Source organism: Coregonus lavaretus (genome assembly GCF_964263955.1).
Source record: "Coregonus lavaretus genome assembly, contig: SUPER_35_unloc_3, whole genome shotgun sequence".
Taxonomy (NCBI): domain Eukaryota; kingdom Metazoa; phylum Chordata; class Actinopteri; order Salmoniformes; family Salmonidae; genus Coregonus; species Coregonus lavaretus.
In genome coordinates this window covers 29,409-50,501 of record NW_028167179.1, presented here as the reverse complement: position 1 = coordinate 50,501, position 21,093 = coordinate 29,409, and the positions used below count along the sequence as shown (strand labels likewise).

The 21,093-nt window shown below is 44.0% G+C and overlaps 2 protein-coding genes across 2 annotated transcripts; both read right to left on the bottom strand.

The window, feature by feature from the left end:
• Positions 1-4,820: 4,820 nt before the first annotated feature.
• On the bottom strand, positions 4,821-9,511 carry LOC311110272 (uncharacterized protein). Its single transcript, XM_084188810.1, has 3 exons — positions 9,104-9,511; positions 7,853-7,983; positions 4,821-6,624 (listed from the first exon to the last, which is right to left on the bottom strand). The coding sequence occupies exons 1-3, from the start codon at positions 9,366-9,368 to the stop codon at positions 5,314-5,316; spliced, it is 1,707 nt and encodes a 568-aa protein (XP_084044936.1). The 5' UTR covers positions 9,369-9,511; the 3' UTR covers positions 4,821-5,313.
• Positions 9,512-12,405: 2,894 nt separating this feature from the next.
• Positions 12,406-21,093, bottom strand: LOC311110271 (uncharacterized protein). The gene is made up of 6 exons (XM_084188809.1): positions 20,592-21,093; positions 20,053-20,183; positions 19,675-19,854; positions 16,144-16,296; positions 15,670-15,781; positions 12,406-13,826 (listed from the first exon to the last, which is right to left on the bottom strand). Exons 1-6 carry the CDS (start codon positions 20,872-20,874, stop codon positions 12,868-12,870), a joined length of 1,818 nt encoding a protein of 605 aa, XP_084044935.1. The 5' UTR covers positions 20,875-21,093; the 3' UTR covers positions 12,406-12,867.

Genomic DNA, 21,093 nt, shown 5'->3' with positions numbered 1-21,093 from the left:
GCCATGACCAGTCTTTCAAAGCACTTCATGGCTACAGACGTGAATGCTACGGTTCGGTAGTCCTTTAGGCAGGTTACCTTGGCGTTCTTGGGCACAGGGACTATGGTGGTCTGCTTGAAACATGTAGGTATTACAGACTCGGTCAGGGACAGATTGAAAATGTCAGTGAAGACACTTGTCAGTTGGTCAGCGAATGGTCTGAGTGCACTTCCTGTTAACCCTAACCCTTGTGAATGCTGACCTGTTTAAGGGTCTTACATCGGCTATGGAGAGCGTGATCACACAGTCATCAGGAACAGCTGGTGCTCTCATGCATGCTTCAGTGTTGCTTGCCTCGAAGCGCGCATATAAGTCATTTAGCTCGTCTGGTAGGTTCGTGTCACTGGGCAGCTCGCGGCTGGGCTTCCCTTTGTAGTCTGTAATAGTTTGCAAGCTCTGATTCGCTAAATAACAGTCATACATTAAAGTAAGTCACGTCACGACACCTGCTACATCTGACGAGCGTCGGAGCCGGTGTAGTAGGATTCAATCTTAGTCCTGTATTGACGCTTTGCCTGTTTGATGGTTCTTCAGATGGCATAGCGTCCGGGTTAGAGTCCCGCTCCTTGAAAGCGGCAGCTGTACCCTTTAGCTCAGTGCGGATGTTGCCTGTAATCTATGGCTTCTGGTTGGGGTATGTACATACGGTCACTGTGGGGACGACGTCATCGATGAAGCTGGTGACTGATGTGGTATACTCCTCAATGCCATCGGATGAATCCCAGAACATATTCCAGTCTGTGCTAACAAAACAGTCCTGTAGCTTAGCATCTGCGTCATCTGACCATTTCCGTATTGAGCGAGTCACTGGGACTTCCTGCTTTAGTTTTTGCTTGTAAGCAGGAAATCAGTAGGATAGAATTATAGTCAGATTTGCCAAATAGAGGGTGAGGGAGAGCTTTGTACGAGTTTCTGTTTGTGGAGTAAAGGTGGTCTAGAGTTTTTTTCCCTCTGGTTGCACATGTGACATGCTGGTAGAAATGAGGTAAAACTGATTTAAGTTTCCCTGAAGTCCCTGGCCACTAGGAGTGCCGCCTCTGGATGAGCATTTTCTTGTTTGCTTATGGCCTTACACAGCTCGTTGAGTGAGGTCTTAGTGCCATTATCGGGTTGTGGTGATAAATAGACAGCTAAAATACAGACGAAAACTCTCTTGGTAAATAGTGTGGTCTACAGCTTATTATGAGGTACTTTACCTCAGGCAAGCAAAACCTTGAGTCTTCTTTAATATTAGATTTTGCGCACCAGCTGTTATTGACAAATAGACCAGCACCCCTCGTCTTACCGGAGGTAGCTGTTCTGTCTTGCCGATGCACGGAAAACCCAGCCAACTGTATATTATCCATGTCATCGTTCCGCCACGACTCGGTGAAACATAATATATTACAGTTAATGTCCCGTTGGTAGGATAGTCTCGAACGGAGCTCATCCAGTTTATTCTCCAATGATTGCACGTTGGCCAATAGGACGGATGGTAGAGGCGGGTTACCCACTCGCCAACGAATTCTCATAATGCACCCAGATCTGCGTGCCCTGTATCGACGTCTCCTCTTCATGCGAATGGCAGGGATTTGGACCTGGTCCGGGAGCAGCAGTAAATCCTTCGTCCAGTTCGAGGTAAGTAATCGCTGTTCTGATTTCCAGAAGCTCTTTTTAGTCATAAGAGATGGTGGCAGAAACATTATGTACAAAATAAGTTACAAACACAAAATAGCACAATTGGTTAGGAGCTCGTAAAACGGCAGCCATCCCCCTCCTGCTCCATTCTCATAATTCTCAGCTTAGTGCATGTGACACTGGGTACAGCTTAAGGATTTCTCCCATGTGGACCCTCTGGTGCCTTTTCATGGTGGCAGCCTCAGCGAAGTGTATGTGACACTGGGTACAGCTTAAGGATTTCTCCCATGTGGACCCTCTGGTGCCTTTTCATGGTGCCAGTCGCAGCGAAGTGCATGTGACATTGGGTACAGCTGAAGGATTTCTCCCCTGTGTGAACCCTCTGTTGGCTCCACCTTCTGGGGGCAGCTGAAGCCTTTGTTACAGAAAATGCAGAGGAACTGCGTCTCTTTACAGTTTTTTTGCCTGATGTTGCTCCCCCTCCCTGAGCCTGGGCTCTAGCCCTGTTGTTTGAGTTCAATACTTGATCGAAAATGAGATTGGTTGTGTGAATCGGAAGCCCCCATCGACGTGGACAATGGGTCACGATCACTGAATATGTTTAATGGGGAGTGGGTGTCGACATTTGTATTTGTCTCTAAGCTTTCCCTTTAATCCATCTCTGCTTGTGAGTATCCGTCTCCTAGATGATTATCTGCAGTCCATGGGGAGGAACGTCACAGTCACTTCACCTACGACTAGACCGTTTGACATTTTTTTGCCAGCCAAATTGTCCGGGAGAAAAAAAGACCCTTTGGAAAATAATGCTTTTTATTCAATGATGGAAATACCAGTCAATGTGCCCAACTTCAAAGCCAACTATACTTAATGGGCTAATAAATCCTTTAAGCTGCTTGGAAATTAGTGTCGCGTGTGTGAGTTTCTATTTTTACTCACCCAAAAGACGCAAGGTCCTCATAAGGGACAGAGTATGAAAAACAGAGTAAAGACGGCCTCAAGATCACGCCTTCTTGAGGACAAAGTAACGAGGCTGATGCACATCGCAAGCTGCTCCAAGGAGTTGGACAGTTTTGACTTCCTAACAGCAGCAGCTCACTTTGAGCAGGCCAAGATCCGCCGCAAACGCAAGTAAATTAGGCTAGAAGCAAATGATTGTGTTCCTCAGGCTCGGACCTAGCAGTTCTGCTGCCGGCCTAAGCAAAATCAACATATGCCGCCCCTGTGTCATGTATAGTGTAAAGATTCGTAATGGATTGATAGATTACAGTAGAGTAATGTGTATCATGCGCTATTCTGTAGCACTTGGAAACTAAACATCGTTGCAAACTATTCACATCGGAGAGTTACAACGTTGCAATCACTAGGCACCCAACTGCCTATAGTAGAAAACAGAGTTGTTATCAATAAGCCACATTCAGTACCAGTCAAAAGTTTGGACACACCTACTCATTCCAGGGTTTTTCTTTATTTTTACTATTTTCTACATTGTAGAATAATAGTGAAGACATCAAAACTATGAAATAACACATATGGAATCATGTAGTAACCAAAAAGTGTTAAACAAATCAAAATATATTTTATATTTGAGATTCTTCAAAGTAGCCACCCTTTGTCTTGATGACAGCTATGCACGCTCTTGGCATTCTCTCAACCATCTGGTATTCAGACCCCTTGACTTTTTCCACATATTGTTACATTGCAGCCTTAATCTAAAATTGATTTTAAAAATATATATCCTCAGCAATCTACACACAATACCCCATAATGATAAAAAGAAAAAGGTATTTAAAAAAACAAAAAATAGAAATACCTGATTTACATAAGTATTCAGACCCACTACTATGAGCCTCGAAATTGAGCTCAGATGCATCCTGTTTCCATTTATCATCCTTGAGATGTTTCTACAACTTGATTGGAGTCCACCTGTTGTACATTCAATTGATTGGACATTATTTGGAAAGGCACACACCGGTCTATATAAGGTCCCACAGTTGACAGTGCATGTCAGAGCAAAAAACAAGTCATGAGGTCGAAGGAATTGCTCGTAGAGCTCCGAGACAGGATTGTGTCTTACTACTTATGTAAATGTGATATTATTTTTTATTAGCAAACAATTCTAAAAACCTGTTTTTGCTTCGTCATTATGGGGTATTGTGTGTAGATTGATGAGGGAAAACATCAATTTAATCAATTTTAGAATAAGGCTGTAACGTAACAAAAATGTGGAAAAGGTCAAGGGGTCGGAATACTTTTCCCGAAGGCACTGTATATATGCGTTTTATACAGTGGCTTCAGAAAGTATTCATACCCCTTGACTTATTCCACATTTGGTTGGTGTTACAGCCTGTGTCTTTCTGGGTAAGTCTCTAAGAGCTTTCCACACCTGGATTGTGCAACATTTGTCCATTATTCTTTATTTTAATTTTTTATTCAAGCTCTGTCAAATTAGTTGTTGATCATTGCTAGACAACCATTTTCAAGTCTTGCCTTAGCTTTTCAAGTAAATTTAAGTCAAAACTGTAACTCGACCACTGAGGAACATGCAATGTCGTCTTAGTAAGCAACTCCAGTGTATATTTGGCCTTTTGTTTTAGGTTATTGTCCTGCTGAAAGGTGAATGTCTCCGTGTCTGTTGGAAAGCAGACTGAACCAGGTTTTCCTCTAGGATTTTGCCTGTGCCTAGCTCTAATCTGTTTCTTTTTATCCTAAAAAAACTCCCTAATCCGTGCCGATGACGAGCATACACCTACCATGATGCAGCCACCACCATGTTTGAAAATATAAAAGAGTTGTACTCAGTGATGCGTTTGCCCCAAACATAACACTTTGTATTCAAGACAAAGTTAATTTCTTTGCCACATTTTTTGCAGTTTTACTTTAGTGCCTTATTTCAAACAGGATGCATGTTTTGGAATATTGGTATTCTGTCCAGGCTTCTTTCTTTTCACTCTGTCAATTAGGTTAGTATTGGGGAGTAACTACAATGTTGTTGATCCATCCTCAGTTCTCCTATCACAGCCATTAAACTCTGTAACGGTTTTAAAAAGTTGGCCTCATGGTGAAATCCCTGAACGGTTTCCTTCCTCTCCGGCAACTGAGTTAGGAAGGACACCTGTATCTTTGTAGTGACTGGGTGTATTGACACACCAGCCAAAGTGTAATTAATAACTTCACCATGCTCAAAGGGATATTCAATGTCTGCTTTTTTTATTGTTACCCATCTACCATTGGAAAACCTCCTTGGTCTTTGTGGTTGAATCTGTGTTTGAAATTCACTGCTCGACCTTACAGATAGATAATTGTATGTGTGCGGTACAGAGATGAGGTAGTCATTCAAAAATCATGTTAAACACTATTATTGCACACAGAGTGAGTCCATGCAACTTAAGTACATTTTCACTCCTGAACTTATTTAGGCTTGCCATAACAAAAGGAGTTGAATACTTATTGACTCAAGACATTTCAGCTCATCATTATTTATTAATTTGTAAAAAGACAATCTCAATTTAATCAATTTTAAATTCAGGCTGTTTCACAACAAAATGTGGAGAAAGTCAAGGGATGTGAATACCTTCTGAAGGCACTTTATATCACACAATGTCTGGATGCAATATTCTACCCAGGAATATTCAACACTGAAATCTGTTACTTTATATGTTATAAAGCGGAATGTTTTTTCTGCTGGTGTGTCCTGAGGTAGCTCCTCTCTGAGAACCTCTTCCCACAGTGCATACAGGTGAACGGCCTCTCTCCCTTGTGGACCTTCAGGTGCATCTTCAGGTTGCCAGCCAGGGCAAAGCGCATGTGACACTGGGTACAGCTGAAGGGTTTCTCCCCTGTGTGGACCCTCTGGTGCCTCTTGAGGTCACCAGCCTGGGAGAAGCTCTTCTCACACTGGGGGCAGCTGAAGGGTTTCTCCCCTGTGTGGACCCTCTGGTGCCTCTTCAGGTGGTCCTGACGGGAGAACCTCTTCTCACACTGGGTACAACTGAAGGGATTCTCCCCTGTGTGGACCCTCTGGTGGATCTCCACCTTCTGGAGGCAGCTGAAGCCTTTGTTACAGAACATGCAGAGGAACCGCTTCTCTTTACTATTGCCTGATGTTTCTCCCCCTCCCCGAGCCTTGTCTATAGCCCTGTCGTTGGAGTTAAATACCTGATCGAAAAAGACACGGCCATGTGAATCAGAAGGTGCCATCGACGTGGACACTGGGTCGCGATCCCTGAATGCGTGTAAAGGGGAGTGGGTCGCGACATTTAGATTTGTCTCTAACCTATCCCTACAGTCTAAGAAGTCACTGGTGTTGCCCTGCGAGTGTCCTTCCCATAAATGAGTCTCGTCTGCATTCCATGTCAGAGGAGCGTCGCCCTCCACTTTCACAGTCACCTCATCTATCACTATAACCTCCCCTTTCTTATCTAGGCACCCTTCAGAGTATACACTACTACTGTACCGGTTCCAGTCCCCTCTAGACAGATCAGTCTGTGTCTCTAAACCCAAGGGCATGTTGCCAGGGTCCATCTCTGTATTGTAAGAACAAGACAGATCATTGCCAGTCTCTAACGTGTCCCTTGAGTCCTGATGGGAATGAACCATCCTCGGGCTCGGGTTACCGTAAAGTAAATACTCTGAGCCGGGTGCAGGAGGAGAGCCCAGTTGCCCCAGCACCAGTCTCTCTTGGTCTGATCCGTGGTCAGATCCTGTGTGTAAGAGCCTGTGTGTTACAGTTAAATTCTCGGTGTCTGTCTCTGACGTGAGGACGGCGTTCAGCGTTCCACTGACCTCCGGGATGCTGGGTCGGGTCCTGGGCTGGGGCGTGGTTGCAAGGTCCTCCGTGGCTACAGGGGGCGCCACTCCAGCCACTGCTCCAGTCTGGATGTCTCTGGTGTGTCGTGGGTCCTCTCCTTCAGACCTCTCCTGCTTGACCAGAGACAATCCTCCAGGACCTGCAGCCTCTGCATCTGCAGGCTGACACAAGAAGAGAGGAGGTTATTGTTGGTCAAGTTGGTTGGATGTCCTTTGCGTGGTGGACCATTCTTGAGACACATGAGAAACTGTTGAGCGTGAAAAACCCAGCAGCGTTGCAGTTCTTGACACAAACCAGTGCTCCTGGCACCTACTATCATACCCCGTTCAAAGGCACTACATTTTTTTCTCTTGCCCATTCACCCTCTGAATGGGACACATACACATTCCATGTCTCAATTGTCTCAAGGCTTAAAAATCCTTCTTTAACCTGTGTCCTCCCCTACATCTACACTGACTAAAGTGGATTTAACAAGTGACATCAATAAGTGATCATGGCTTTCACCTGGTCAGTCTATGCAATGGAAAGAGCAGGTGTTCTTAATGTTTTGTACACTCAATGTATATACACACACAAAGCCTACATACAGACGCACACTCATCATTTTACCCTTTTAGAAAATGGTAAAATTGCGTGATATGATTGCATTTTAGAACCCCGCTACCCCCCATCACCCCAAGATGAATGGTTTTGACCACTGAAGTTTTAGGCAAATTTGTTTTGCATGGCCCGGTGCCGCGGGTGTGCAGGTTTGCTCATTTTCGACCATTCCATTGATCCTAAATCGAAATCTCTACCCACCCGGGGTACCGGGCCATAGAAAACAAATACACACTCCAAACCGTTCAATAGGCTATCCATATTACCAGATCTTAGATTCTTTCTATTTATATGGCGGATTCACAGCTGCAATTTAGATACTGCATTGATATATAGCTAGCTAGCTTGCTGAACTGATAAGAGAGAACAAATAATATAGCTATCTGATCATGTCTGTGTGCATGTCCAAATATTAATGATGTCTGGATTCCGATATGGCCTCACTGGAATTATCAACAGGCAAGAGTCAGACAAACGTCAACCCTCAACATGTCAACAGCTCGTATAGGCACGGTTTAGCTGAGACTCATCTGTTGACAGGTATTTCTGAAAAAATAATTTTCACCTAATAGTATGCCTGTCTTAACTGAAATGGTGCTCACATAACCTTCCTGCGTCAGTCTTCGAGGTAGAACCTAAACGACAATTTCCACTCTAGGACAGGAATTACTCTAAATAGTTGCGACAACTTCCTCTGAGGTGGGCCTTAATAGCTGAGTGAAGCCTTTCTGAAATAAACGGGCCACATTTGATAAAGTGTAACATAAAAAATTACAGTACGACACTAACCTCTATCACAATAACATGCTGGGTTGAGGTTCCACTCCCCTCATCTATAGCTATGGGTTGGTCATCTCTCCACACGTTGTGTCCTGCTGGCTTCACAAAACTCCTGTGGCCTCCAGTGAGATGTCCTTCACCTAAGAGAGTGATTGGGGGAAAGGGGTGGTTAAATTAGGTACTGTCAATGCTATATTGTACACGATTGACACTTTCTACAATTAGCAAGGATGCAAGGTAACACTTCTCATAATTTCTTGATATACTCATTTATTTCTAGATTATGTTCCATGCATCACATTCTTTTAATTGAGTATGAAAATAGGAAATTAAGTAAATCAAGAATCTTGTTAGAATATGATACTGGTCGTGTCTGAAATCTGGCTTGTCTACTACTTACTTAAACTGCATACTAATCATATGACATACTATTTAGAACTTACTGCTTAGTAAAAAAGAATACAGTAAGCAACAAATACCAACATACTAGGCCAATCCATTGTCTTACATTAGATAGTGTGTCGATTCTGCCTGGTCTTGGTTGAGGGAGGGGCATCGCAGAGGAGTGATGCCATCTTAAGTGACAGTGAGGCTCATTGTGCTTTCAAGCCAACTGGGGACTCGGAAATAACCGAGGTCAAATAATCACTTCAGTGATCTTCAGGTCAGAGCTCTAGAAAGATACCCGAATTTCCGACTTGTAATTTCCAGTCAGAGTTTATTTCCTAGTTCCCAGTTGTCTTGAATGCAGAAAAGTCGGAGATGTACTTGTTCTGAGTTGTTATGAAAGCGGCATAATACAGAGAACGCATCATCTAATTGCGATGTTTCCCGCCATTCGTTCATTTGGTAACTCATCCCTATCAGCTGTTGTCAAACACGTGAGTCTTACTCGAAAGTGAACATTGACTTCTACTCGATGAAAAGCCGAAATTGGTATAACATACTGGCATTTAAAGCACTCAATTAAAAAAAAAAAATCACATACTATAGAACGTTATATTTTCGCATACCTAAAATGCCTACTATTTAGGACGCACATATAGGTATTCGGACAAGGCAATTCTGTCTTTGTGCAATAATACTTTTCTTTATTGACCTGCCTGGTAAAATAAATAAAAATGAGCAAGATTGCTATCAGTGAAGTATTGCATACTATCCAAAAAATGACCAAGTCCCAATGCTGGTTAGCACATCTGAACACCAGCAGAGGGGAACCAGGCGACAGGCCCCGCAGCCTCGGCCTTCAGCAAAATGTACCTCTTGCCTTTCCTCTGTATCGGTCGAGGATCTTGACACTATTGGGACGACTCGGCAGGACGCGCTCCCGTGCCACTTTCAGTTCCTGTAGCTGTAGTTTCCTCCGCAATGCTCTGTTTTCTTTCTGGCTTTGAGTTATTTCCAAACGAAACACTGCATAGTCGTCGTCTACGAGTTTACAAATCTCTGCCACGGCTGCATTCGCTAGCACCTCCATAATGGAGGCTATTTGAGTGTGAAAACCCATTCCGTCACAGTTAGCCATTGTTAGCTAACGCGAATTAAACACAACCTGTGGTAAGTATGTGATTGCTGTGCAGTTAAATTAACAATGTTCCAGTGTGTTAATAAACGTCTAAATAACAAAAACCTTAACGTTGAAATTGTTCTTGGTCACAGTTCACTTCCGTTTGGCGTCATAGCTCAAAGGGTGTGGTTAAATTAAAAAGGAATGCGCGCTGTTCTATGAATTACGGTACTGCTTATTACGTTACACATAAAATCTCCTATGATAAGTATCTTTCAAGCCGAGAGCAGAAAATTATAATGAATACATTTATTCCATCTACATTACCTCAGTAAGTTAAATATTTAATTGTCCTTGTTCTAGCCTAGGTTTACACAAGCCTGTTTCAATGGATTAATGAGGGGTATATGGTTCATTACCCTCTTAGCCCAAGACACTTCACATAACTACAGTGAATTCGGAAAGTATTCAGACCCCTTGACTTTTTCCACATGTTGTTATGTTAGTCTTATTCTGAAATTGATTAAATTGTCCCCCCAATCCCCAATCAATCTACACAAAATATCCCATAATGACAAAGCAAAAACAGGTTTAGAAATTTTTGCACATTTATAAAAACTAAACAAATATCACATTTACATAAGTTTCAGAAGCTTTACTAAAGTACTTTGTTGAAGCAGCGATTACAGCGATTACAGCCTTGAGTCTACTTTGGTATGACGCTACAAGCTAGGCACACCTGTATTTGGGGAGTTCCCCCATTCTTTTCTGCAGATCCTCTTAAGCTCTGTCAGGTTGGATGGGGTGCGTCGCTGCACAGCTATTTTCAGGTCTCTCCAGAGATTATCGATCGGGTTCAAGTCCGGGCTTCCAAAGCCACTCTGGCGTTGTCTTGGCTGTGTGCTTAGGGGTTGTTATCCTGTTGGAAGGTGAACCTTCGCCCCAGTCTGAGGTCCTGAGCACTCTGGAGCAGGTTTTCATCAAAGATCCCTCTGTACGTTGCTCCGTTCATCTTTGCCTCGATCCTGACTAGTCTCCCAGTCCCTGCCGCTGAAAAACATCCCGACAGCATGAGGCTGCCACCACCATGCTTCACCGTAGGGATGCTGCCAGGTTTCCTCCAGACGTGACGCTTGGAATTCTGGCCAAAGAGTTCAATCTTGGTTTCATCAGACCAGAGAATCTTGTTTCTCATGGTCTGAGAGTCCTTTAGGTGCCTTTTACTGAGGAGTGGCTTCGGTCTGGCCACTCTACCATAAAGGCCTGATTGGTGGAGTGCTGCAGAGAGTTGTCTTTCTGGAAGGTTCTCCCATCTCCACAGACGAACTCTGGAGCTCTGTCAGAGTGACCATCGGGTTCTTGGTCACCTCCCTGACCAAGGCCCTTCTCCCACGATTGCTCAGTTTGGCCGGGCAGCCAGTTCTAGGAAGAGCCTTGGTGGTTCCAAACTTCTCCAATTTAAGAATGATGGAGGCCACTGTGTTCTTGGGGACCTTCAATGCTGCAGAATTTTTTTGGTACCCTTCCCCAGATCTGTGCCTCGACACAATCCTGTCTCGGAGCTGTACGGACAATTCCTTCGACCTCATGGCTTGGTTTTTAATCTGACATGCACTGTCAACTGTGGGACCTTATATATATATAGACAGGTGTGTGCCTCTTCAAATCATGTCCAATCAATTGAAGTTACCACAGGTGGAATCCAATCAAGTTGTAGAAACATCTCAAGGATGATCAATGGAAACAGGATGCACCTGAGCTAAATTTAGAGTCTCATAGCAAAGGGTCTAAATAAGGTATTTTTAAAAACCTATTTTCGCTTTGCCATTATGGGATATTGTGTGTAGATTGATGAGAATTTGTTTTAATTTAATACATTTTAGAATAAGGTAACGTAACAAAATGTGGAAAAAGTCAAGAGGTCTGAATACTTTCCGAATGCACTGTATGTCAGCTACAAAATGGTCCTCTGTGTAAATCTCAAGCCACACTGCTATGACTTCTCCCCATTGTGGACACTCCTATGTCTGATAAGGCTACTCAGGAAGGAGAAGCTCTTGTAACATACTTTGCACTTGAAGGGCCTCTCCTTGGTGTGAACGGTCTGGTGCTTCTTCACATAGTTCGCCTCAGTAAAGCGCTTCCCACATGTTGGGCAGGCATACGGCTTGTCTGCGTCCGTCTTAATGCTTGGCCTCCCACATTGTGACCCAATGACACCAGAGGAGGTAGAAGCAGGAGCCACCACCTTCAGGTGGTTAGTCTTTGAGCTCCCTCCTTGACCTCTAGCCATTGTTTGGGTGTTGTTGGGATTGTGTGCTGTGTTATAGGCTAGGTACGTCTTGTGGTGAACGCCCATCCTGACCCTGTCTGTATTGATGGGGTAACCCTGAGGTAGCTGAGGAAGGCTAGACTCAGGTCCAGGCATTCCATGAACCCAGTCACAAGGCATTCGACGAGACCCTGAAGAAGACAGACTTGATGATAGACTACAACTAGGGGGTTCACCCACCACTCTCTCTGAAGGCTGAAGCCCAGGGTGACCTGCTCTGTTCATCATGGATACTGTGGTGTTTGTATCATAGGAACAGGAGGGTCTATCTATATCAGCTTCATCCCTGCACTGAGACTGTGAAAAGAAGGGTCTGGGCCCCTGACTGGAGTCTCTGTCTCTCTGATGACCACCAGGACTGAGGTTGTTCAGTCCACCTGTCCACTGGTTGTGTTCTGTGTGGTGGTGGTGGAGTCTCTGTACCTCACGGTTCGGTCCCGGTTGTGACTCGGGAAGGAAGAGCGACGGCTCCTGATCCAGGATTCTGATCCGGGGCCAGGGTTTGTGACCAGCCACTTCAGAGCTCCAGTCTCTTCCGCCATCAACACCAGATATCAGCAGGTCCTTATAAACTGCAGACTGTAAACACAAATTGAACAGAAAAGCATAAAGGTTTACATTAGAAACTCTGCTGTACACACATTAAGTATCATGTTTTGGTTAGACTGAGATAAGGGTAATTCAGTCCCTATAATGATACAAAAATAACCAAGTCAGTCAGCACAGAGTCAATTTTGTATTTAATTTAACCAAAATGGTCATACTCACAACGTGAAGCATAGTACTGTTATTGCACAAAATGATACGTGACAAGTATAATAACTTTTCTCTTTACTTCTTCTGTAAATCTGGTACCCTCATTTTGTAAAAATACATTTTTGAATACTTTGTAAAGGTTCAACATTACATTACACACAGCTTCACTACTTTATGTCAAGTAAACATGAATTAAGGCACCATCATTTCCTCATTATAAAACACCAGTATTAACCTATAGGAACAAAGTTTATCACTCTACATCAATGAAGCATTTGTACAGATGCCATAACACCGACCATCACCATATCATCTACTCTGCCTCATCATACTCATTCTTTCCTCAGTTCACCTTATTCAGTTCCCTACTACATCCAAAACCAACAGAATTAACTACAAACAAACTAACTAGTACTACATTACATGTCACTATACATGGGTTGTGTGCATTTTCTGCTGGTGTATCCTGAGGTAGCTCCTCTCTGAGAACCTCTTCCCACAGTGCGTACAGGCGAATGGCCTCTCGCCCGTGTGGACCTTCAGGTGCCTCTTCAGCTGGTGCTGGTGGGAGAACCTCTTCTCACACTGGGGGCAGCTGTAGGGTTTCACCCCTGTGTGGACCCTCTGGTGTCTCTTCAGGTGACCTGCCTGGCCAAAGCGCATATGACACTGGGTACAGCTGAATGGTTTCTCCCCTGTGTGCATCCTCTGGTGAATCTCCACCTGTTTGGGGAAACTGAAGGCTTTCCCACAGAACAAACACTGGAAGCGCTTCTCTTTGCCACCGGATCTGCTGATAGCGTTACTACTACTGTCATTTGTCAACAGGCTTGTGTTGCCATTTAGTGTTGAGGCACTGGCATTGTCTGAGGTCTGGTTTAACATTAGGAGAGTGGGTGGAGGACGAAGGCCAGGTAGTGTCTGTGTTGTCGCAGGGTCTGTGTTCCAGTTGATAGATCCTATAGAAGGCAGGCTGAAGGCAGCAGCTGTTAGTGGGTTAACCTGAGGCACCATCAGTCTCTCTGAATCACAATTATAGGAGCAGGACGGAGCATCTTTAGCCAAGTCTCTGTCTGTTCTCTCCTGCCGCATTCGGAAATCTGTCCGTCCCCGCAGACCAAATCTACGCCTCGCCCTCGTCTCAGCCAGTCTGTTGTCATGAAGACTAAGTTCGGTTGTCGTTTTGTGTTCGACTGTCTGTTTCTGTCTGTGGTTAACAGTGTTGTTCCCCAGCCCAGAGTTGAGGAAGCTGTCCCATCCACTGACCTCCACTAAGTCGCCTCTGGTCCTGGCCTGCTCAATGACGTTGTCCCCTGGGCCCTTTGCTGCACCCGTCTGGGAATCCAAGATGGCTCCCCAGTCTCCTCTGTTAGCCTCCAGCCAACCACCTGCAGGAAGCAGTTACAAAATAGACTTTACAAACATGGCAGAGAACTCTACATATGGAGTTATTTGGAGTCAATTATCTGGTCAAGTTCATACATTATAATTTGTGTGTTTTGAATGTGAACATACAGTGGGGGAAAAAAGTATTTAGTCAGCCACCAATTGTGCAAGTTCTCCCACTTAAAAAGATGAGAGAGGCCTGTAATTTTCATCATAGGTACACGTCAACTATGACAGACAAAATGAGAAAAAAAATCCAGAAAATCACATTGTAGGATTTTTAATGAATTTATTTGTAAATTATGGTGGAAAATAAGTATTTGGTCAATAACAAAAGTTTCTCAATACTTTGTTATATACCCCTTGTTGGCAATGACACAGGTCAAACGTTTTCTGTAAGTCTTCACAAGGTTTTCACACACTGTTGCTGGTATTTTGGCCCATTCCTCCATGCAGATCTCCTCTAGAGCAGTGATGTTTTGGGGCTGTCGCTGGGCAACACAGACTTTCAACTCCCTCCAAAGATTTTCTATGGGGTTGAGATCTGTAGACTGGCTAGGCCACTCCAGGACCTTGAAATGCTTCTTACGAAGCCACTCCTTCGTTGCCCGGGCGGTGTGTTTGGGATCATTGTCATGCTGAAAGACCCAGCCACGTTTCATCTTCAATGCCCTTGCTGATGGAAGGAGGTTTTCACTCAAAATCTCACGATACATGGCCCCATTCATTCTTTCCTTTACACGGATCAGTCGTCCTGGTCCCTTTGCAGAAAAACAGCCCCAAAGCATGATGTTTCCACCCCCATGCTTCACAGTAGGTATGGTGTTCTTTGGATGCAACTCAGCATTCTTTGTCCTCCAAACACGAAGAGTTGAGTTTTTACCAAAAAGTTATATTTTGGTTTCATCTGACCATATGACATTCTCCCAATCCTCTTCTGGATCATCCAAATGCACTCTAGCAAACTTCAGACGGGCCTGGACATGTACTGGCTTAAGCAGGGGGACACGTCTGGCACTGCAGGATTTGAGTCCCTGGCGGCGTAGTGTGTTACTGATGGTAGGCTTTGTTACTTTGGTCCCAGCTCTCTGCAGGTCATTCACTAGGTCCCCCCGTGTGGTTCTGGGATTTTTGCTCACCGTTCTTGTGATCATTTTGACCCCACGGGGTGAGATCTTGCGTGGAGCCCCAGATCGAGGGAGATTATCAGTGGTCTTGTATGTCTTCCATTTCCTAATAATTGCTCCCACAGTTGATTTCTTCAAACCAAGCTGCTTACCTATTGCAGATTCAGTCTTCCCAGCCTGGTGCAGGTCTACAATTTTGTTTCTGGTGTCCTTTGACAGCTCTTTGGTCTTGGCCATAGTGGAGTTTGGAGTGTGACTGTTTGAGGTTGTGGACAGGTGTCTTTTATACTGATAACAAGTTCAAACAGGTGCCATTAATACAGGTAACGAGTGGAGGACAGAGGAGCCTCTTAAAGAAGTTACAGGTCTGTGAGAGCCAGAAATCTTGCTTGTTTGTAGGTGACCAAATACTTATTTTCCACCATAATTTGCAAATAAATTCATTAAAAATCCTACAATGTGATTTTCTGGATTTGTTTTCCTCAATTTGTCTGACATTGTTGACGTGTACCTATGATGAAAATTACAGGCCTCTCATCTTTTTAAGTGGGAGAACTTGCACAATTGGTGACTGACTAAATACTTTTTTCCCCCACTGTAAGTTGTATTGATTTCATTTTATGAATGGAGAAAAATAAGAAAGAATAATAGCCAGGCACATCACTATTTCCATTGAAGATATATTACTGTATGTAGGCTATATGTATTTCTCCCTTACCTTGCTCCCCCATCTTTAGTCCACTCAGCAGGTCAATGCTCTCTGGTCCGTCTTCTATTGTCTCCTCTTTGACCAGCAGCAGATCAGGCTTCCCATCCTCCATGTCTACTGACTGTAAGAGATACAGAGTGAGAGGATGTTGGATCAAGAAATCTGATATGAGCATCTTCTGATTGGGCAATAAGGGATTGCGATGAGTACTATGCAAACGTGTTAGTTGATTTCATTACTTGACACTCTTTAATGGTTTGATAATTCAAAGGCATGGTCCCACACTTAAGATAAAATGTATTAAGACCTGGGCATGTATTTACAAAGAGTCTCAGAGTAAAAGTGCTGATCGAGGATCAGGTCCCCCACCTGTCTACATAGTCTTACAATACTGATCCTAGATCAGCACTCCTAGTCTGAGAGGCTTTGTGGATACGGGCCCTGACCTAATACCATTCAGACAGTAGTTCACAGTGGGCTCACCTCAGTGAGACTGTGTGTGGTCCTGTGCTGTTCAGCTGGTTCCTCTGTGGGTTCAGGAGGAGGTGTAGTCTGGTTGTCCTCCATGACCATGGTCCCTTCAGGGTTCCCCAGACCCTCCTCCTTCACCAGCAGCACCTCTGGACCCTCCTCCTCCTGGAAGAGACAGGTGATACAGATTACACAGACATACACTCCCACAGGTACGTACACACACAGATAATAAACACTTTCAACATGGAGTGTTTACCCATCCCCACTATGTTTGAGTCCTATACTGTAGTTAAATAATGACTATTGTTGTTAAACCCATCATGGTGGACATAAATATGATGTTGGTAAAAATAAGTCAGCTATGATAAGTCAAAAGTAATTATCAGACAATCCTGACTAAACTATTTTGATGTGTACAGTAGGTGTTTGTTAGTGTGTGGGTATGTGTAGGTATATTTAATAAGTCTATTTTGGTTATAAAATGCTGTCAGGTGTATGCAGAATAGGGTGAGATCAGATGTGATGTATACTGAAGAGAATCTCAATGAAATTCTTCAAATGTAAAGTCCCATTTTGTGTTTATGAAACACAAACAAGTGTTAAATACACCATATGAAAACCACACATACACATCTCAACTAAAAATCTCCATGAACTTGATAAACTCCATACATTTTCTCATTAAAGGTGTCTTGGGAAAAAAGTTAAGTAGTTGAATGGAAGTAATGAAACAGGCATTTGTGAACATTATATAGCCTACACAGTACAAACACAATATGTAACAGACTTTTTAGGCTTTATATACAGTATCACACAATGTCTGGATGCAATATTCTATCCAGGAATATTCAACACTGAAATCTGTTACTCTGTGGATATTTTCTGCTGACAATGAAAATGTATCTTTGTCTTTAATGCAGGGTTTGATCTAAACCTCAGAAGCAATCGAGTGGAATGGTACGAATGTTTTTTTCTGCTGGTGTATCCCGAGGTAGCTCTTCTCTGAGAAACTCTTCCCAGCCTGGGCAAAGTGCAAGTGACACTGGGTACAGCTGAAGGATTTCTCCCCTGTGTGGACCCTCTGGTGGATCTCCACATTATGGGGGCAGCTGAAGCCTTTGTTACAGAACATGCAGAGGAACCGTTTCTCTTTACTATTGCCTGATGTGGCTCCCCCTCCCTGAGCCTGGCCTCTAGCCCTGTCGTTTGAGTTCAATACCTGATCGAAAAGGACGCGGCCGTGTGAATCGGAAGATGCCATCGACGTGGACACTGGGTTGCAAATAAGGGAACGCATGTAAAGGGGAGTGGGTGGCGACATATAGATCTGGCTCTAAACTTCCCCTGTAATCTAATATATCTCTGCCCTGTGGGTGTCCATCTCCTAGGTGACTATCTGCATTCCATGTGGGAGCAGCGTCGCCCTCCACTTTCACAGTCACCTCATCTACCACTGTAACCTCCCCTTTCTTATCTAGGCACCCTTCAGAGTATACACTACTACTGTACTGGTTCCAGTCCCCTCTAGACAGATCAGTCTGTGTGTCTAAACCTAAGGGCATGTTGCCAGGGTCCATCTCTGTAGCGTAAGAACAAGACAGATCATCACCGCCAGCAGGGAATAACATGTACTTTTTGGTTCACCAGCCACTATGGCAGGTAGATAAAAATATCTACCAGCCACTCAGATTTTTTATCAGCCCCAAAAATGTTTGCAGCTACAGTTACACCAACAAAACACAAAAAAAAACAGCTTTGTAATGTTTCAACAACAACAACAAATGTATTACTAGTAAGAAGTAACTAATGTGGTACACTGAATAATAACATTTTATGTGACCTGAGTCTTTTAACCAAAATATCACAGATGAGACAATTTTCCCCTGCCCCTTTACGGCCTGGAGGTTACCGTGGTTGTGCGACTGGAGTCATGTTTGTGCCTGTGAGATTGAGTCTGACTAGTAGAAGCGTTGTCTTCTCTTCCCTAGCAGTTGAAACTCAAACATAGAAAAACAACCTAGCTTGTGAACAAAACAATGTAAATAGCTAAGAAACACAAGGACAAAGTCTCACTTCAGTAGACTTTCGTTTCAAGTAAATTAGACCAACTGTTATGCCTGTGTGCAGTGCTTCTAAAAATGAATATTTCACTCAGCTCTTCACGTGCACACAGACCCCAGCCAGGGGTTGCAGCGCAAGGTGGAATAGGCTATATAGGATTTGTAGTTCTTTGACTTTGTGCGATTGATTAATTTACCAGCTATGAAACAAAATGGCGGCAATACTTTGAAAACAGCTACTGCAGCATTTATTTTACTATAAATGTGATCATACTTGACTGTTTTTATTTACAAATGCGAGTGAAATGCTCGCACTGTGGAGCCCTGACCACCCGCCAACGTGGCTGGTGAAATAGACATCTTACCCGCCAATGCCAAGATCTACCCGCATTTGGCAGGTGTTAATTTTAGGCCCTGACTGCCAGTGTCTAATGCGTCACCATCTCCATGGGAATGAACCGTCCTCTGGCTCTGGTAAAATACCGGTAAGTACTCTGAGCCAGGAGCAGTAGGTAGAGGTCTTCACGGATCCACCTTTACCCGAATACCCAAGACCCGATCCAGAATTCTAAATGTCACGGGTCTGGGTGAGATCTCATATGATTGTCAAGCGTATGTAATTCTAACTGCCTTGTCCGGAAGGGCCCGTACAGATCCCAAAGTGACTGCTGCAGTAGAGAGTGAGAGAAATGTTATAATTGATGCTGCTGCTCTTGTCACGAGAGAGGAGCGTGTAGCTTGTTGTTGTTGGCTAATCACAAGTCATCAAAGCGGCAATAGGCTACAGTTAAGAGATACTGATGGAAGATGGAATTAAAGCTAAAGGAGAAGGATAGGCTACAACGACCAAGAGCCAACAGGTAGGCTGCTAATTTATATTCTGAATGGAGTGGTTGCAGACTCAATTAGCCTAACTAGCTAACATTAGCTAGCTTCTCCCAGTTTGACAGGTGAAGACAGGTACTATGTAATCATATTTGATGATAAATAACCTAACTATGGCAGCTATTAGTCTACTATAGCGCAAGTTGGCTTGGTTGGTTGCTGTCTCTCCCTCCCTCCTCCCTGCTCCCCTGCCCTCCCCCTCCCCCGCAGCACCTCTCTCTCCCTCTTTATCAGCTCCGCTTATTAACGTAGCTTAAAAAATGACTTTTCTGCTGCTTCCCTCACTTGGACCTGGTCTGGATCCGACCAGGTCTATACGGAATGGGTCTAGATGCCCTTGGATCCGTTCAGAATGGGTCTCCATATTTTTTTATGCACATCGGGTCCCGGGTGGGAAAGCCCCAGGCCCATTTCGGAACAGGTCCAACTTTTCAGACCCGTGAAAACATCTAGCAGTAGGACAGCCCAGTGGCCCCAGACCCAGCCTCTCTGGGTCTGATCTGTGCTCAGATCCTGTGTGTAAGAGCGTGTGTGTTACAGTTAAAGTCTTGGTGTCTGTCTCTGACTTGAGGACGGCATTCAGCGTTCCACTGACCTCCGTGATGCTGCGTCGGGGCCTGGCCTGGGGCGCGATGGCGGTGAGGAGGTCCTCTGTGGCTACAGGGGGCGCCACTCCAGCCGCTGCTCCAGTCTGGATGTCTCTGCTGTGTCTTGGGTCCTTTTCTTCAGTCCTCTCCTGCTTGATCCCAGGACCTGCACCCTCTGTATCTGCAGACTGACACAAGAGGGGAGGTTATTACCGGTACATGAGATGAATTGGATAACAATGTCGTAGGGAAGTCTCTCAAGCTCCCTTATGGCAGATAAATGAGGATGTACATGTAAGCAAATTAATAGCTGTGGGGAGCCTTTCTGAAATAAACGGTCCAGATTTGATCTACTGTAAATTTTACTGTTACATTATGACACTAACCTCTATCACGATAACATGCTGGGTTGAGGTTCTACTCCCCTCATCAACAGTGATTGGTTGGTCATCTCTCCACGCGTTGTGACCCGCTGGCTTCACAAAGCTCCTGTAGCCTCCAGTGAGATGTCCTTCACCTAAGAAAGTGATTGGGGGTTAAAGTGGTGGTTAAGTTAGGTACTCTCAATGCGCAACGCTATATTGTACACTATTAACACTGTCCACAATTGGCAAGGATGTAAGGAAAAACTTCTCATAACTTCTTGATATACTATTTATTGATTGATTATGTTCCATGTATCACATTCTTTAATTGAGTATGACAATAGGAAATTCAGTTAATCAAGAATCTCGTTAGAAAATTGTAGTGTCTTTGGGAAAGAAGAACGTGTTCTTAATTGACCTGCCTTGTAAAATAAAGATTACAAAAAAATGTTTTGCAAGATAGCTAACTAATCAGGGGAAGTATTGCATACTATCCCAAAACTGACCAAGATCCAATTATGGGTAACACAGGCGCAGCCTCTGCCCTCTGCTAAATGTACCTCTTGCCATTCCTCTGTATCCGTCAAGTATCTTGACACTACTGGGACGACTGGCGATGGCGCGCTCTCTAATTGTCCTCTCTGCGCGCTCCCGTGCCACCTTCAGTTCCAGTAGCTGTAGTTTCCTCCGCAATCCCCTGTTTTCTTTCTGGCTTTGCGAAATGTCCAAACGAAACACTGCATAGTCGTCATCTACGAGTTTACAGATCTCTGTCACTGCTGCATTCGCTAGCACTTCCATGATGGAGGCTATTTGAGTGTGAAAAACCATACAGTTAGCCATTATTAGCTAACAGCTAGATAGCGTTACCTATTAGATAACTATCAACCAAGTCCTGTCTCCAACGTGAATTAAAGAATAACGGAGGTAAGTATGTGATGTTATGCAGCTAAAGTATTCATATTGAGTTCCAGTTTGTTAATAAACGTTAAATAACAACAATAAAAACGCTAACGTGGAAATTGTTCTTGGTCACTGTTCACTTCCGTTCACGATTCGTTC

Excerpts from the sequence above, each read along its gene's own strand:
- LOC311110272 (XM_084188810.1), bottom strand. The coding sequence starts at position 9,368 with ATGGCTAACTGTGACGGAATGGGTTTTCACACTCAAATAGCCTCCATT. Across the intron at positions 7,984-9,103 it reads ATACAGAGGAAAGGCAAGAG|GTGAAGGACATCTCACTGGA; the intron begins GTACATTTTGCT and ends TCACTCTCTTAG. Across the intron at positions 6,625-7,852 it reads AGCATGTTATTGTGATAGAG|CCTGCAGATGCAGAGGCTGC; the intron begins GTTAGTGTCGTA and ends TTCTTGTGTCAG.
- LOC311110271 (XM_084188809.1), bottom strand. The coding sequence starts at position 20,874 with ATGGCTAACTGTATGGTTTTTCACACTCAAATAGCCTCCATCATGGAA. Across the intron at positions 16,297-19,674 it reads CCCGACGCAGCATCACGGAG|GAGGAGGAGGGTCCAGAGGT; the intron begins GTCAGTGGAACG and ends TGTCTCTTCCAG. Across the intron at positions 15,782-16,143 it reads CCACACACAGTCTCACTGAG|TCAGTAGACATGGAGGATGG; the intron begins GTGAGCCCACTG and ends TATCTCTTACAG.